General features: G+C 35.3%; 1 protein-coding gene across 2 annotated transcripts in view; it reads right to left on the bottom strand.

The window, feature by feature from the left end:
* tnn (tenascin N) overlaps positions 1-18,724 on the bottom strand; it is a 54,313-nt gene that overhangs the window by 30,934 nt on the left and 4,655 nt on the right. Inside the window, exons 1-4 of one of the 2 annotated variants that reach the window (XM_023335762.1) lie at positions 9,107-9,274; positions 2,912-3,109; positions 2,537-2,737; positions 2,003-2,377 (exon numbers count right to left, since the gene is read on the bottom strand). In XM_023335762.1, coding sequence (XP_023191530.1) covers positions 2,003-2,377; positions 2,537-2,737; positions 2,912-3,107 — 772 coding nt within the window. In that variant the 5' untranslated portion in view covers positions 3,108-3,109; positions 9,107-9,274. Of the gene's footprint in view, positions 1-2,002; positions 2,378-2,536; positions 2,738-2,911; positions 3,110-9,106; positions 9,275-18,724 lie in introns of those variants that run through there. The other variant, XM_023335763.1, reaches the window with a different exon arrangement.

Here is an 18,724-nt window from a genome sequence, read left to right as displayed (position 1 = left end):
ATGTGCCCCTGTTTATATGATTTATTGCAAAGCTGCACAACCACCTTCTACTCAGAGACAGTTTTTATGGTGGTCCCTTTGGGGGAAAGAAGAAAAGATTATAAGTGCAGTTTTTGTATCCTCGTTGTCAGTGTGAGATAAATTATCCACATTGGGAAAACACCAAATTGCTCATCACTGCATTTCTTTAAAAAAGTCTTAGCCATTGCTGATTTATTGCTGCTGATGATATGACCATTTGTTATTGTTATCCATTATGTATTTGGCATCACCTTCTGACAGGGACTATTATTGTCGTCACCAGCATGTACAGCCAAAGCTGTCAGAAAAATCTGGGTTGTGAGCAATTGTGAGCAGAGAACTCTAATGCAGTGATTTTCAATCCAGGTCCTCGGGACAAACAATCAGATGTTTTCTTGAACCAGCACACCTGAATCAAATGAATGCATTACCTGGTCAGTATGCCATCAAGTCCTACAGAAGTCTGGCAATTATCTGTTTATTGAAGTCACTATAGAGGCAGGGAAACACCTAAAACATGCAGGCAGAGAGTTCTGAAGACCATGATTGGAAACCACTGCTCTAGTGGACCATAACGAGCTCTTAGGCCACATAGGCTTTACAATCAAGGGAATAGTTGAGTGGACATGCTGTACCAACCCATATTGGTACAGCATGTCTGTACGAACATACTGCACCAACAGCTTTTCTGTGTTCAAGAAATACTGATACTGCAGCACCATAAAATGTTCATAAAGTTTATAATATCAGTGATATCAGCAGCAATTAGCACACACCTGGTGGAACTGTGCACGTGCTGAGCTCCTTATAAAAGCTATTTCTCAGTGAAACACTGGTGGAACCATTACTAAGGGAACAACCAAGAGTTTCTTAAAGAGATAGAAGCCTAATTTCAAGGAAAGTCAAATGTCTTTTAAGTCATATATGATATATAAACAGCATTTTATAACCACTGAAGGTAACAGTTACTTATTTATGCTATAAAATGGCACTATGTGACTGTAAAATACATAATACTGCCCCTTTAATAAAGTATTGGGTTTTGGATTTGGCATTATTTTATTTTAATTTAACCCTCTAGCAATCATGAGATGCAAGGCCATTTGGATCCCACAAACTTTTTAGCCTTTGCGCAGTCCCGCGGAGTTGCACTGATCTCGCATGTGCTTTTCCAAAATTTTTTGAGGGGGTGGTTTCAGAAACGGATGTTGCCACACTCCTCCTGAACATCAAGCTAAAACAACAGGAGGGTTAATGCAATACTATTGCCTCTATGTAAATTGAGCAAACAACTCATGTGGTACTTTTATTACCTACAATAACCGTAGCATTATCCCTACAGTTTGAATTTCTGTTTTATTATGTGTGGTGACCATGTTTCTTTTGGTTTTCCAAAAAAATTGAAATGATGAATAAAAAAAATTATTGAAATAAATTCCTTTTTATTCTTCATCGAGCTTCATTGGTCTTGATTATTCTTTTGTTTTAGACACCAAATTGCTATTATTTGCCATTCAAAATAGATATTCAGGTGTAGGTTTGAGCTTCTAAATTTAAAAACCAATTAGGCAAAATTGCAGTAATTAATCTTTCAGAAGTTAAATAGTTTGTGAGATTAGGTCATAGTGCATTATGGTCTGTTTTGATTACTGGAAGCCTACAACTTCTGTGGATCACGTACTATGGCGTACTATGATAGAATGTATGTTCAGAAGTGGATGAAAAAGTACAAATGAAATTTTAAACCACGATTTAATATGTTACTATTAAGTAAACAATTTGACTATTTGACAGGTCTTCAGCTTTGGTCCATAAAAGCCCACCTTAATCTGTAAGAAATTGAACAGCTAAATGTCGGGCTGCAGATAACTTGTAATAATAGTATTTGTACTAGCACAGGCTAATTGCTGATATCTTGAGAAATGTATTTAAAACATTTGAAATTTAACATGTTTTGTGTTTATCATTTGAAATGCCTTACCTAAAGAACAATCCTCTCCATAGAAGCCTTCTTCACAGACACATTGACCATCCACACACTGCCCATTGTCCCTACAGTCATTAGGACACGTCGGGGTACTGCAGTCTTCACCGGTAAAATGAGGGAAACACACACATTTTCCATCCCTGCACTCCCCCTTATCATTGCAGTCACTTGGACATGTCAGCTGGCTGCAGTCTTCTCCTGTGTAACCCTCATAACATACGCATTTCCCATCTACACATCGGCCATTGTCGTTGCACTCATCAGGGCAGGAGGAGACAGAGCAATCAGGGCCTTCCCATCCTGGGTTACAAAGGCAGCTGCAGGTGTCTTGCTGGTAGGTACCATGACCACTGCAGCTTGTGTCTACACCTTAACGCAAATACATGACAGAAGAAAACACTGTTGATAGTTGAATGTTATAATTTATCTTGCTCAAACTGAAAGTTGAAGTTGAATGGCCATTTAATTCAGGTGGAATAGCTGACTGCTTATTCCGGCTGCTTAAATGCATTGTTTGTGAATACTTACCTGCAACACTTCCTCTCCCACAGCATCCTTGAGTGCACTGGGTCTTTAGGTAGGTCACTTCTTCTTCCAGTCCATTGATTCTGTACAGTAGGTCTTTGAAGCTTTCTGATTCCTCACAATTACACTTAGGTGTTTGCAGCCTAATGTTGTGTTTAAAGATGATGTCATTTTCTCCATTGGTTATGGTATCTTGTTGCAGACCTACAAAAAATGACACTTTTCAGGTTTTGATGCCAATTAAAGCACAATGTAAAAATGTTCCATCTAACTGCTTTAAATATGTATTTACATTGCATGTTACATTCTAATTTCTTCTGTAATTGTTGTAAGCTGCCTATGCGCATGGTTTATTTATGTTTGTCTCATCTGTTTGACCTGTCTTGTGTGTTGGCAGACGTTCCACGGTGCAACTGGAACTTCCTGGGATGTCAAGCTTATAGATGTGGCTGAAGGTGAGTCCCTGTTCTGTGCCAGAGGAATCTGGCTGGTTGTCTATGCAGCACACATGGTGTGACACAGTGCAAAGTATAATCAGCAGGCACAGGGCCCTCCACAGGAGTCCAGTGCTCATTTCTGCAAGAAAAGATGTGTTATTTTTTTTTCTTATTTAGTTTCCTTTCCTGCCACAAAATAGACCTCCGGTGTCTACAAATTACATTAAATATTCACAGACTGCTTAAGCAACTTTCAAGCCTAAATGTAAATGCAGAAAATTTATTTTACCTTGAACATATTTTTATAACCACACATATTTTTCTTACCAAGTTTGTCTTATTCTGGGACTGAAGGTACCAGTTTGTTTTTTTGTTGTTGTTGGTTTTTTACTGTAAAACTAGTGATTAAAAATGCTTAGCTATTTCCAGGCTATTAAAATGTGTCATAAAACATTGCACCATGAAATAGTAAAATGGAGAAAATTTAGCTTTGCACCAAAAGTCATTTTAGTGTTCCAGGATATAAAACAATATTGTAGTTACGTTTCTGCTGATGCATGTTAAAGTTGCTTTTTTGTTGTTATTGCATTTTAGCAAAACCTCTCCCTTTTTTATGTTAGGGTAGGGAAGGGTCAGAGTGAGACAGGTGGATTCTAGAACTACCGGCCTTTACTTGCAATAGATTATATTGGACATGGATGGAGACATGCTGCAGAGCTCCAAAGGTCGGGAATCAAACCCCAGACAACTGCATGGTGGACTAATAAGAGTTAGAGTGGGGTGGTCACTCTACTTCTCCACTACTTGTCGTCCCAGGAGTTCTCTTTTCCACTTGTTAAAATTTATCACAGCTTTTCTGTTCATTGTATTTTACCCAGAAAAAATATACAAAAGTTATGGACTAAACCAAATCACACTGTAATAAACCCATTCCCTGGTCCACTGAACACCCATGGTCAATCAAATGTTGTTGGACTGAAAGCAAATTAGGAAAATCTCATTTCAGCGTGAGGGCAATCACTACACTGTGCCTTTACTACCCTTCAAACAGATTCTACCCTACTTGCACCTTTCCAGGTCACCCGGAAAGGATGTGTATACTCAAAGAAAATTAAACAAAACGCACTAAAAGAAGAATGATTATTTTGAATTAAGTCTTCATTGATGTAAGACTATCAAAAAACCAACTCTGAAAAGGCTTGATTTAATAAGCTTATAGCATTTAAAGGAAGATTAAAACTACCTCAGGATAGACTACTACTAACCAATTGATTCCAGTGGCTTTTAATTTTGATGTATTTGTTTTCTTCAAATGATATCACTGGAATAGCCAACCAAATGTGGAACAGCTCACAAGAAAATGGAGATATTTGTATTCGTGCTTCACTGGACCAGAACCCTGAATCTTGAGTTTGAATTAGGTTTTCTTAAATTGTTTTCAGAGTTCAAACTTGAGTCAGGAAAGGACATCTATTTAAAAAAACAAATCATAAACTCTAGTATACTCAGTAGGGCGAACAGCTGTTTATTTAATCTCAGGAAATTTGAGCCATGAAGTCATTGCTCATGAGTGGGTTTTGTATGTGCTGATGCATCCCCTCCACATTAAAAAGCATCAGAATATGAGCAGTCATCACTTAGCCACAGATTATTTGGGGTTGAAGTATGAAATTTGCTTGTTCAGGCATTTGCAAAGCTGCAGAAAGGGCAGAAGCTCTTCTAATGATGTCATTACATGTAATGACAGTGATGTCATGTTAACATGAAACCTTGTAGCGGCTTCCCCCCAAAAAACCCAAATAACATGGTTTAAAAGGAGTGCACCTTTTAAAATCTTCAGAAGGTTATTTTGGGTTTTGGTCTGTATTTAACCTTCTGGTAGAAAAAAAAAGTTTTAAACTGGTGGAGACTTCTGTATTGAGCTTGTGTGGTCTAGAAGAAACACGCTTCCAACAGATGTTGTTGGAGGACAGATGAGTAATAAATGTGCATTGGTTGTCAAATGGAAGCTACATATATATATGGGATAAAGTGTTTCTTTAGTTAAAATTAAATAATGGCTGAATGCTGCAGAGTAAGTCTATAAAACTGCAGGCGCAATTAAATTATTTGAATAGAGGCATAGGGATAAAGAAAAAAAAACCTCCTTAACTTCAGGTTTCAATTTGACTTACTGTAAAATCTTGATAACATCGATTAATTTTAAATAAAGTTATTGAAAAGATCAAACTCCTTATTCAGAAAACCCAGTTGTCTAAACAAAGCTTCCTGCGTATAGGTTGGGAGAACATCTGGAAAAGTTTGAAATGAGATGAGAAGTAAGTGTATAATACGATTTAATACAGGCATATCTTTGGCCAGATTATAAAAATGTCAACAATTGGACATAAATTCAACCCATCTTTCATTGACTATCATTACATGACTTGGGGCAAACCCTCTTCACGAGGGTCTAAAGAAATCTTACAGTATGCCACTTTCCTGAAAACTGGACACAAGTTGTTTTCCTCTGTTTGCATATGAATCTTAATTATGGTGATTTACCTTTTTGATGGAAGATAAATAGATTTGTATAAACATGAGTTCAAAACAATATTTTGTTAACCATTTTGGGTTATTTTCAGACTTATGAACTGTCCACAAAATTCCACCTAAATATGTCAAATTTTTTTGATCAAATGCCAAATTTTAGCAATGTTTAAAAATTAGAATGTGGAAGAAAAAAAAGAGAGTAAGGACATTCAAGTTAATCAGCAGACAGTAGCCAGATGATAGACAGAATAGCGCAGTTCAAAGCTCTGCCAGACAAAGAGCCTCAGTGGCCATGTTTGCTGCTCCCTGTTGAGGTTTTATTTATTTTCAGACCCTTTTCTTGTTTCTCTTAGAGAACATAGCACTTTGACTATATGTACATAAAGCAAAAGGGTGCAACTGACAGAAAATGACAGAAAGGGGAGACATATGAAGGCATGAGTGGAGAGAGGAAATGTGTGGCACTCAGTGCTGAGATGGATGTAAAGACTGAAGGAAGATGAAATGGAAAAATAGTCCTCAAACCTGATTATGAGTAACATGGAAAATAAATTAACACCCCCACCCACAAGGAGTTTGAATTTCAATGTCTGTGTCAGTCAAATTTGGAGAGGACCTGCAGGTTGCAAGAGCCATGCTTCTAACATATTTTCTGGGCTAAATAAAGACAAAGAATGATAAGCGAGTCATTTAAAACTGTTAAGGACATCCAGTGTATGAAAAGAGTATATAGTTGACAAATATGCAAAGAATTATTAACATCCTGACAGTATCACTATATCTATATAAACAAAACTTTATTTACATTTTTGTCTGAGGGTAACATGATATATACAGAAAAAAACCTCTGCTCATCAAACTGTAAAACGTTACTGGAATTCAAGATTTCTTGTTAATATATTTGAGGAAAAATGGGGAGAAAATATGTATATTTTTCTATTCATTTCTATAAGAAAGCAAAGCACCAAATTCCAGCTAGAGAATCATTGGTGAATGCAACTGATGATGCAATTAGCAACAATATAAATAAATGAAATCTCTGTCTGTACACCAAGTAGAACAAGAAAGCAGTGCACAGTTGTATAAATAGTCCGTCATGACCCAAAGTGGTTCAAAATGTTTTCACACAGTTTCTGGATTTGTTGGATGCACTCCAACGGACCGGCAACATAAACATATTAAACATGTTTGATTTCAAGGTCTGAAATATTGTTAATGCAAAGAAAATGCTGTCATTCTGAGACTGGAGAAGACAGCAGGGAAACAATGTGGCTTTTTGTCAGAACAAAGATCACTTTGACTGCATTTAAAACTGGCTTTCAAGATAAACAAAGTAAAATTCAGCATGTCTAAAATTCCTGTTAAAGATGCCTTCCTGACAGTAATTTCTACACCTCTAATCAATGTGTCGTTATTGGCCTGTAAAAATGTTTGTTGAAAACACATGTTCTTTAATAAGGACAGAACAGGGACTGGGTCCATGTGTGCACAGTATGTGAAAGTAGTCATTCACAGCTCAAAGGACCAGAGGAAGAAAAGCTCTGAGAGTAATATTTTAATGAACAGGAGCCCACAAAGCGTCAGAGAATTCCTTGACTTTTGAAAACGAATTGACATTCCTTTACTGTATTCTACATGTATATTCACAAATTTTATTGTATTTCATAGGGACACTGTATTAAAAAGACAAAAAGAAAAACACAGAGAAAAAGATAAAAAATAAGAACTGCTCTGCTAACACACTATTCCATCTGAGCTAGAGGAGCTGAATCTCTGCATCTCCTCCAGAGTTACCATGGGAATCTTGACTGATTTTTAATCCCCAGCATAACCCAACTCTTGTTAGGTTTGTAGTTTTTGCATCCTCTTTTCATTTTTATGATGAATTCAACAGCACTGTGTAAAATATTCAGAGCTTGTGATTTTCTTTTAGAACCATACCATAATTTAAATATCTAACTCTACTGTATATAACTATCTAGATACATTTTACAGTATTTTAGTGATATTGGTAGTTTTCAATAACTTTTATTTAGGGTTAACAGAGTAAAGGGACTGCATACAAATGTACACCCCACATTTCAGATTATTGTTTCAAACATGATTAAAGTTTGTAGTTTTATTGTGAAATAATATGTAAAAGGTTCAGTGGCATGGACTTTTATTTTTACAAGAAATTGTCATGGAAACAGACACAGAAATATAATAGAAGAATTTAATTAGTGCACAATGAAGGAATCATCTTTAGATTGTGATTATACATTATATAAATGAATGGCTGTAGAATTATCTGCTCTTTCCATTTCCATTCCTTTATATGCCTTTCCTTTCCTTGCTCACTCTTTTCCTTTCCTTTCCAATCTGCAAATTGCTGACAAAACATGGAAAGTAAACTGATCAAATGCAGCTCAGAGCAATTATCGTGTGTGAGTGGAGCTCACATCTTCATGATCCCGTCTGCCGTCTGTTACCACACAGACCACAAGAAGACCTCGAACAGGACCTTATTTTCAACTATGGTAACTTTATTGCCTCAGTAGTACCGTCAATAAAACCACTGAAAGGTAATAATAAGTCAATAATGTAGTTCATAGCTTAACATTTGTGATGACACTGGAGATATACTTATGTTTCAAAAATAAAGGGTGTTTCTAATCTTTCAGTCAGTGAAGACAAAGAAAAAGAGTTTAGACATTTCCATGACAACACTTTTTATGAGCCATCAACTCAGGATTGTGAGTTTTTCCTCTCAGTTCGTCGTTCTCTCTTAGCTTCCTCCTCCTCTACATCATTCTGCACAGCTGAGAGCCCACATCTGTAGCTCGTTTTAAGAGCACTCCTCTGTTTCGCATGAGCCAGTACAGTAGCATTAAATAGTAAATCTACCAGATCAACAGCCCGTTAAGGACATCTATCCCGCCAGCCAAAAGTTATTGTGTTAAATTTGTTTTTTATCATAATGGGAAAATTATTGCTGGCAGCTTTGTTCACACAGAAACCTTGATTGTCTACAATATATTTAATTAATTTAATTAATAATAGGAGACATAAATATAGACTTGTAATCTCATTTGAAAGCTACTCGGCTCACCTTGATGTGAAATTAACTATTCTAATCTTAATACTAAATATTGTCTGTATTGCTTTTTGCAGTACGTCAAATTCCAAAATGTACTGGAGTTTATTAATGTTTATCACTGATTGAGATTTACAGGAAGGTAGTGCTGTCATTCCCACCAAGCTAAATCAGAAACACATTGAGAAGCTATTAACATTTAAATTGCTCCCTAAGGTGTGGACTAATCATTGAAACAGTTTGAAATGAGCAGCGTTGTACATAAGTAGCGGTAAAGGGATTAAGTAAAAGGCCGACGTAAATGTCTTCAAAAAGTTCTGCCAATGCATTTTATAAATTAAATATTTCACACAGACAAAGCAGTTTGCAAATAGATTCTGTAAAATAAATATCAGAAATGTGCAAAATCTGCAAATGTACCTTTTTAAGTGATCACAACTTTACACCAAACTGCACATAATAAAAAAATGATCCAATTTTGAACAGTTTAAATACAAGAAAAGCTCATTTTAAATCCTGCTGTCTTACCGTTTTATGATTTGTTAAATTTTCCCCTCCTTTATCTTCTGTCTCTTTTCTTTGAAAGTCTGAAGGTCACTCACCAAATCTCTGCCTCTGCCACCTGTTGACAGGCCAGAGCTACTGATTCAAGCTCTGAGGATCTCTACACTCTGAGCGACTTTCTCTCTCTCTCTTCCTCTCTTTTCTTACTTAAATGTTAACATGTCTCAAATGCCTGTAGGCCAGTGAGTGGTAAGTTGGGGAGTGTCTCTACTCCTCCTACAGTCACTGAATGAGGAGGATGAAAGATCACAGGAGGAGGAGAGGTTATTAACTACTTATATTTGATCCTAGAGATAACGACTCTTGATCTAAACACTCGTTGTGCATAGATTCTCAATGGTCCTCTCTCATTGTCCACTTATTTTATTGCGTGTCTAATTGCAGTAACCAAGAAATAAAAATAAAAAAGCATGAGGAATTCAACTAAATCTCTTCAGCAGCAACTGAAATAAAGGTCTTATTGAAAGCAGTGAGTTTGAAGCCAAGACAAATACACATCTGATCCAGGATAAAACAGTCCCCTGGGGAATAATTATTTTTGACAGATTTTTATATCTTATGCGAAACATATCACAATGAATACATATTCAAAGGCAGCAACAGAGACACGCAGACTGTGCTAGAGATGAAGATAAAAGAACACCAGCTGTGGATCCTGGACAAATAAAAATATGATAATGATCACTTTGGTGAATCCACTGCTGTTCTGATGAGTGAAAAAAAAATCTAAACATCTTGACTTGATTTAAAATGTTTTGTCTTCAAAAATGTGTCTCGCATTATTTTTGTGGAGATGGACACCACTGAGTGCCGTCTGAAGAGGCATCAAAATCTTACTCCTTTAGAGAAAGAACATGCCTGCTTTTTTGGATGGCTTTCCTTAAAGAACAAAAGTTCAATGTGAAGTGGAAGCACGTAGGGCCAGGTAAACCCCAAGTGCCAAGGCTGGCAGTAGTTTCTGCCTTCACTGGCAACAAAGTTCTGAAAACACATAAAACAGCTTTGACATTTCTGTGGGAACAGATAGGGAACATTGGGATTGTTTGAGTGACACTGTATGGGTCACGAGCTGAGACAGGAGTTGTGAGTATTTAAACAGAAATCCTAAGATTTAGCCATAAACAACGTGACCGGTCATTGGCACACATTTTCTTCTATTTTAAATAGAAAAATATGATGGAATGAATGAAACTGTACATCAGAATAAAGAAAAATGCATCTGCGTCTTTAAAGTTACAAATTACTCAAAGGAGAACTTTGTCTGTTGAAGTAATGTAAAGTAGGTCCTTGGAGAGTTAGTATTCCCATCTGTTCTTTGTTCTATTTTCTGTTAACATCATGATACCATGGATTCTTAATGCACTCCTGAAAAATACTCGATACTATAATTGAAATTTACAGAAAAGTTCTGGGTTCTTTAATTTTTTTTACATAAGCTTAAAACATTTAAGCTCTCAAATAAATACTCTACATTGAACAAACAAAAAACTCAACATTTTATATGGTTTGTGATTTTATTGAACATTAGCCCAGTTACTGCTTTTCTTTTTTTTGAAGTAGTAACATTTTACTGCTGTACAGCACAGCATTAGTGCACTTCTATACACTAGTTCAACATCCTATTTACTTTAAAATTACAATACTTGACAAGTGTAGTTATTAAGTTACTACTATTTTCATAATAAAAATATTATATTATTTTGTTCTAAATGATTTGTACAACTGATTTAAATAATTTTAGTAAAATTGAACTTGAAGGATAGAAAATGTGAAGAAGAAACACTTAAATCCATTTAAACACTTTCAAAGACCTGTGGTATGGTAGGATATGCCAATTACAGTGCTTCTTGGGACAATGAGAAGCTATGTCACGCACATCTATTTCTAGAGAAAAATGCGAATGTTTCCCAGTCCGTCTGTTGGCTTCACCCCATGCTGGGAAAATGTACCCCACACAGCTGTAACAGAACTCCTCTCAGCAGGGTGAATCTTATATTATGTTTTCTTTAAAGTGATGCATGTCTGCACTCAGCTTCCTTCCTCTCCTGGGCAGAAGACAAACTTTCAGATGTTATTAGAGGAGCCCACACACACTTTTTGATTTACTTTCTTGACTCATTTCTACTCCTTTTATAAGGGTGAAATGCTCTACATGGAAAAAAAAAGTGGTTTCTTTTAACATCACAATGTAGCCAGGTCACACAAAGGTCAAAGCTGTTTTGGAATACCTCCTGGCTAACCTAATTGATGTAGTTTGTGTACAACAAGCAGGTGTTGCATCCGTCAGTTTATGTTATTGTCTGCTGCTTGGAATGCTCATTAAAACATAGTGAAAATAACCGTTATTTTCAATGTACTTTAGGCTATTTAAAATATTTTTAACTGTGTTTTTGTTTATATTAAACATGTATATGAAAAATAAATCTTCACTTTGAGATGGCAAAGCTTTAAATGTGAACTTCATATTTATAACCTGAAAAAGAAGTTACCAAGCTATATTTGCCATGACAGATTACCGGTAAATATATTTCTCGTGCTCTCATACTGTTCTGTTGGAACTAGTTTCAAATCTTGACACAGAAATCCCAGCTGTTTTTCATTTATTAAAATCTGTGACATAGTCAGTAATGGGTCATTTCTTATGTTCTCAAAACAAGCAACCAGTAATTATCCTTCAAGTATTTCCATGTTTGAGAATGGCTCTGTGTCAGGTGATCCTCCTCTGCCACATGTCGTTTGATCTGCATGTTCATCCGGCATTTTTCTATTGCTTTTGTTTCAATCAAGATATTTTAGTGCATTATAAACATGTTTTGAATGTCTTTTTTTTTTTTTTTGGTTTTTATCAAATCTATCTTCCATTCAGCTAATAAGCTTTCTTTGGCCTTTAGTGGGAAATGCGTTTATATTCTCGTAATGAAATTGATGTACCCAGATGTTCAAATGCCATGTTTAGATATGAGTTTTCCAGTTGTTTACAGTGCTTCACTGTCACAGCTGAACACAAGAAGTGAGGGGAATCTTATTAATCACACTTAGTATGTAGTGTGCCTTTTTAATGGGTTATTTTTAACAAAACCAAGAGAAAAAACATTACTTACTTCCTTAGATTTTTCATCATTAAGATAGACAATGACAGCTTGTTTTTACGTTTGATTGCAAGATAAAGGAAATATTTTACTAACCACTTCTCAATCCTGGTTACTGCTTGTTGATGTCTCAGTGTCAAGACAATTTGCACACCTTTCCCTAATAATTTTGACTGTCTTGTAAAAACCATCATGTGTGAGATCCTTGTACTACACACTACAATAAAGTGACTATTACTCCGATGTATTTTTGCCAAACCATAACATGCCAAAAATATCTTTAATTGAGGTAATGGTTACCTTGCATTCTACTACAGTTTCTATACATTACACATCATTAATCATTCTAATAGATGTCAGGAATTAATGTTTTATAGTTCCCCCCCTACCCCTTCATGAATGGCCTCTATGTATGAATTCACAGCATACAGAACTTGTTTGCTATATAGATATATTTATTTCATTTCCAAATCACAACTGTTTTATATTTGGTAAATAAGACTATACTTACAGTAAGAACAGAGTGGGACACCTCCCAATATTGGTCCAGAGACTTTGTGGTGTCAGGCCCAATTCACTGTTTTTTTGTTTTGTTTATTACTACGCTTAGAAGTCACTGGTGTTTATTGGTTTATCATCTCTACGTTAAGCCCTTAAAAAGTAATGTTTGGTAACTATTATATTAGTCAGTCATTCTGGGGCTGTCACTATATCACTTGACAGGTCACATACAGCAGCTCCAAGTCGACTTACGGGGCCTCCTTGCCTCATGCCTTTCTGAAATCGTGGAATTCTGGTCCAGTTCATGCATCAGACTGTTTTTGAAAGGGACTATCTAGCACATGGTTCCAAATATGAAATATTTACATATATCAACTTATACTCCTTAAAAGTAAGAAGATAAACATAACTGCACTTTCAACTTTCCAATATGAGAATGGCCTTAAGAAATGTTCTCTGATTACCCATACCTACAAAATGCAGCTCTGAAGCTACATGTGGCTCCTAAGATCCTTCACAGTGTCTCATAAGAACTTTTGCCAAAAATGATAAAAAAAATTGGGTCAAAGTTTTAAAATTTAATAGTCATAAAAATTACAAGCTCTAGCATTGTAATGCAACATATGCATAACATTTTCACAAATGAATATATAGACTTAGGAAAAACTTTACTTGATAATTGGTTGCCAAATGTGTGCTTTTTTAATGTCATTTTCTAAAATATTAAATACCCCATTGGGAAAATCTAAATTAATTTTATATGGCAGGTACTGTTAAAATAATCCATTTTATTTCAAGGAGTTGCTTCTGTGATTATCCATTTTTAACGAATGAAAGCAGACAAACCTCTCAACCAGTTTTACTCCAGTGGCCAGAGATAGATAAACCAGGATGTTTGTTACAAAAGTACCTAACAACCATTCTAATTTTTTCTAAAATCTTCACTAATCTGGATTTAACAACACTGTTTGTCCTTTTCAGAAACCAACTTTTATTCCCTCTTGGTCATTTGCAGCTCAAGCATAATGTTGGATAAGGATTTTTTAGAAGGAAATATATATATATATTTTTTCTGTGGTCGCCTACAAGTTGAATGCCGCACTTATTTTGACTCATCGTCTTTTCAGAACTGAAAAAAATTAATTGATCACAGGAACAATACAGTTTCATTTTGGGTGGAGGCACCTGCTAAAGCCACAAGTTAAATCTCATCTAATGAATGTGTCTGGGCTTTTCAGTGACATCTCCATGGTGTTAGTGCAACAGACAAAACTGCTAAGTAGCAAATAATTTACGTTGAAAATACAGCTTGCTACATGCAATGATAAACCAAAACAAAAATATTATATTGCTGTTACCGCTATCATACCAGAAGTTGGCAACACCACCAATACTACAGCAACGCCATCAAGAATAGAGTGGATAGTGATCAATTCATTCGTTGCAGCCAATAAGGACAAACTGAGTTTTGAAGAAGTTTTGGCCTTGAATAAATATAGGATAAGATGGAAAAGAGAAGTGAAATATATATATATATATGTATATATATATATATATAAAATTAAAATTCTATATACTTTTAATACTAAAATGTTAAAACCACTGTCAGCTTTACCCAACAGTTCGTAAATAACAAATAAAAATTTTAAACCAGTACAGAAAATAAATGTCCAAATATCCCATCAAAGTGAATGAATGTGTCATTTTCTAGGTAGAAATAATTCAGCACCCATCACTAAAACATTTAGTCTATACATCAGTTTGTCTGAGACTGTTGACCACATTGATGTAAATACATTTGGTAACCATCAAACAGTTGCCCTGTGGCCGTGTATGTGGGCTTAAACACCCCCTTCAGTAATGGAAACAAAAAACCTCAGTGGTTTTATAATGTAAATATACAAGAAGCCTCCTTTGAAGAATATAGTATATTTAATTTTGCAAAGTTTCAGTGTAAAAGAGGGACATGACATTCACTCACAAATTTAAAAAAAGGCAGTAAAGTATGATAGCATACAATAAAAGGGAATTCTAGTCTCTTTATGGGATCCTCAGGTCTAACAATAAAGATGTTAAAATATAACCAAAAATGGTTTCTCATTCAGTTTTAAGTAAACATCCAGGTTTTGTAATTTCTTTAAGTATTTAAAACGTCTTGTCAAAGAAAGGTCCAACAGAGACTTCAGTACCATGTGAGTTTACAACTGTCAAACATCTTGGAGCTATTTTTATTTTTGTTCCAGTGTAAAGTGAAACTGCGCAACTTCAGTGGAAAACACATCAGATTAAAGGAAGCTGTGTAGATAAAGCTAAAGTAATTTAGAGGGAAACAAATTAATCCCATATGATTGTATGGATGAATGTGTTCCCTTCAGAGCCTTGGTTGCGTGCTCAGATTTCTAAGATGGTTTCCACATTGTGCACATAAGAACTACTTGTGAACACAGATTTATATGTACAGAAGATTACAGAACAAGTTTCTGCCATGTCTGCACTTGGCACTCCCGACTTGATTTACACTATCAAATACTGTATATAAATAGCACAGTGAACATGTGTAACGTAAATGTTGATCTACAGCATGATTATATTCAAACGTTCTACAATTACTGCTAGCATTTAGGTTAAAGGATATAATGGGACTTCTGTTTTACAAGGCAGAATGTTGTCAAAATACAACTTAAGGGTTCTGACAGCACATAGTAAATGGTTTGAATCCAGGCTTGTGAGGCACCGTGCATCACTGGATCTACACCCAGTATTAAACGCTGGGTGTAGATCACTGGAAATTTAAACCCCTTCTACTTTCTTTTGGTAAAACAAGCAAACAAAAACATGCAATCATAACAGCTTACAATGAAAAAATAAACAATATGAGTTATTTTAGAGGGTAATTATGTAGGATGTGGATTTTGAGGCAAAGTTATTCTACGATAACAAGTTTGTAACAAGTAACTTGCATTTGTAAACTGTTACTTATCACATATTGATACACAATACAAAATATGACTCCAATCTAAAGCCTAATGCATCAGTCAAATAATTAAAACTTCAAAAGTTTATTTAAGTTTACTAAGGGCCAAATAATACTGGTTAAACAACTTTAAACCTGATTACATCCACTTCTTATGTGTGCTTAATACTAATGGAAAATTAGAGTGGCCAGTTATCCCAAAATGCGTGCTTTTGGACAGACGGAGGATGCCAGAGTACTTGTAAAGAATTCATGCATGCAGCTGGAGAACTTTCAAACTCCAAACAGGAAAGCATGGAGTAGAACTCAGGACGTTTTTGTTGCAAGACCTCATTTGCACTATGGTAATCCAAAATTGTGTTTGTTTCCCATTCCAGGTAACTTGTGCAGATTAATAAGTGCAGATGTTTAACATCAAACATCTAACCAAAACAGGCTGCACGGGGGTGCAGTTGGTAGCACTGTTGCCTTGCAGCGAAAAGTGCAGAAAGGCAACAGTCCTGGGTTCTCAGGCCAAAAACATGACTAAATTCTTCTTATATGCATGCATGGTTGTTTGTCCTGTTTGTCTCTGTGTTCCCCTGGAGATAGGCACCAGCCTCCCTTACAACCCTGCAAGGATAAGGATGTTTTTTATAAGTGCTCAAAACACAGTTTGGGATTTTGGGAATGTTTATTTGTGACAATAAAGAATGAGGAGTATTAGTTTCAAAGCTCAATGTTTTATTTTGTTTCAATTTGTGGTCTCATCCTGAGAGCACAATGTATTTACTATCCTATGTGTTACACTTTAGTGTCAATGAAATTTTAAATGAAGAAAATGTCTATTCAATCCAGATTTTGTCCATGTATAAGAAAAATACAGATTTGAACAAAACTAATTGAAAGTTAAAGGATTAATTGGAAAAATGTTGAATAAGAGAGGTAAAAGAAATGCGTGACTGCTTCTAAATTAAAGCATTTTATTTAAAAAATAATTTCCTGTTCTATAAAGCTACTGTGAATATGAACTATCAATATGCTGTACAAATCACCAAATAAGTGAAGCCTACAATTAAAATGATCATTAATAAATAATTGGCGATCTATTGTGAAAAGACTAGGTGAAGCATATCAGGAATTGAGCTAATTGGATCATAGAGGAGGAGTAATAAAAGAGCATGACAAATAATTTGGGGTTAACAGCTGTGACAGAGCTTCCTGAGGTAATACCAGTTCGCAAGTCTGGGTCATCCCGTCATGAGTCTGCGTGAATCCCTAACCCCCATTTCATCAGCTGATGAAACCCAATAACCAACCACTGCTCATGTACTTTGATCCTCAAGTCTTTCCTTTTAGCCATAGAACGGAGGAGAAAATTACTGCAGTACATATGTTTTGTTGGCTTTGGCAAATACCAACAACAAGTAAACAATATAATTTGGCACATGGAAGTAATAAAATGTGTAAATTTTGCAAATTCCTTTATAAAACAACAACAACAACAAAGCACACAACCATCTGGAGACCTCTGGTAATCATTGCATTTGTTACCAATTATTTAAAATCCTTTTGACTTTTCAGGATAAAAAAAGTAACACTTCTTTGACAGGTTAAACTTTAAGGTTCTGCAAATTAACCTATTAAACAGCAAGAGCTCTTGTTCTTTTCAACATGAGAGTTTTAAATTACCCAATGTCTGTCTTTTTAGTGCAAGCTGAACACTTGCATATGATTGGAGCATTGCTGCATGTCCTAAATAAGAAATAAAAACGGTTTCATTTATGAAAACCAGAACATATTGTTACCTCTCTCTTAATACATTTTGTTAAAGTGTGATTTGTTTTCAAAGCTTGCACTTCCAAGAACATTGGTGGTCCTGTAGCTAAATGCAATGACAGATGGCTTTGACCCTTTCTATCCTCTTCAAACCCCCCATGCTCCACTCCAACCCCAGGACTCGCTCTCTTTTGGGCTTTACAAAATGAATTTAGTTTCACTTCAGATCTCAAAATATGTTACCTTTTTTTAAGTACAACTTTTATTTAGATAAAAAAAACATGGAGAGAATTTATGCTTTGGTGTTTATAGAAATTACATTCATAAAGCTATAGATAAAATAAATACTTAAGTCTATGGGAAGAGGCCAGTTGTGAAAGTCTTTTATTTGAGACAAATTTGTAGTTGCTAAAAGATAGTCCACTGTTGTTCACTTTTAAATGTGACATAGCCTATTACAAAACCAAAAAACAATTACCTTGATTTACTGTGATAATGTGCTTGTTATTATGAAGCTGATGGACTTTCTTACAAAGACTGATGTTACCAGTCATTTAGAAGGCCTGGCATCTTGTTTCTGTGTGGTTGTATAGCTGTTCCATTGAATGATATCTCAGAATTTGTTTCTAGAATCACCTCATTGACTTGTGTATTTTTTTTATATCCACATGATCATACCATCAGCTTTATCTAATCTAAGTATATTAGTTACTCAATGAGAGACTGGTTCAGTTTTATTAGCAATTAAGAATAATCTCAAGTACCAAAATTTGTGTGGTCTGAGTCATAAGGCTTGGTTTTAGAGATAAATTGGGAATAGTCCAATATTAGATATAAATTTGGGAATATGTTTGACTCAAGGGAGTCACATCATTGAAAAACATTAATATGGACCCACCATCCAAAAATGCACAATTTTATTTCCTCCAGCACTGTTTCTGTTGCGTCGCAAAGAATCCTTTCCGCTTGATATACAGGAAAATATACATACTGATAAGACTCAATGTGGGTTTTCCTGGTTACAAACAACAACTTACTGCACCACATTCCCCAAGCATAAAAAAAGTGAATCCCAAGTTCAGGCTGCTAAAACCTAGACAAAGTAATGTCAGTCCAATTGATACCTCACAATGTGTCAATTGACACAATTGTGTAGCTCACAATCATAAAATTGTGCAGCTCAAAATAATTAATTAAAATCTTGAACAGTCAAATGAAGTAGCTAAAAAGTAAATATGAAATGAGCATGCTAAACAAGGG

This window comes from Xiphophorus maculatus, chromosome 6, assembly GCF_002775205.1.
Source record: "Xiphophorus maculatus strain JP 163 A chromosome 6, X_maculatus-5.0-male, whole genome shotgun sequence".
NCBI lineage: Eukaryota > Metazoa > Chordata > Actinopteri > Cyprinodontiformes > Poeciliidae > Xiphophorus > Xiphophorus maculatus.
This window is presented reverse-complemented; position numbering and strand designations above follow the sequence as displayed.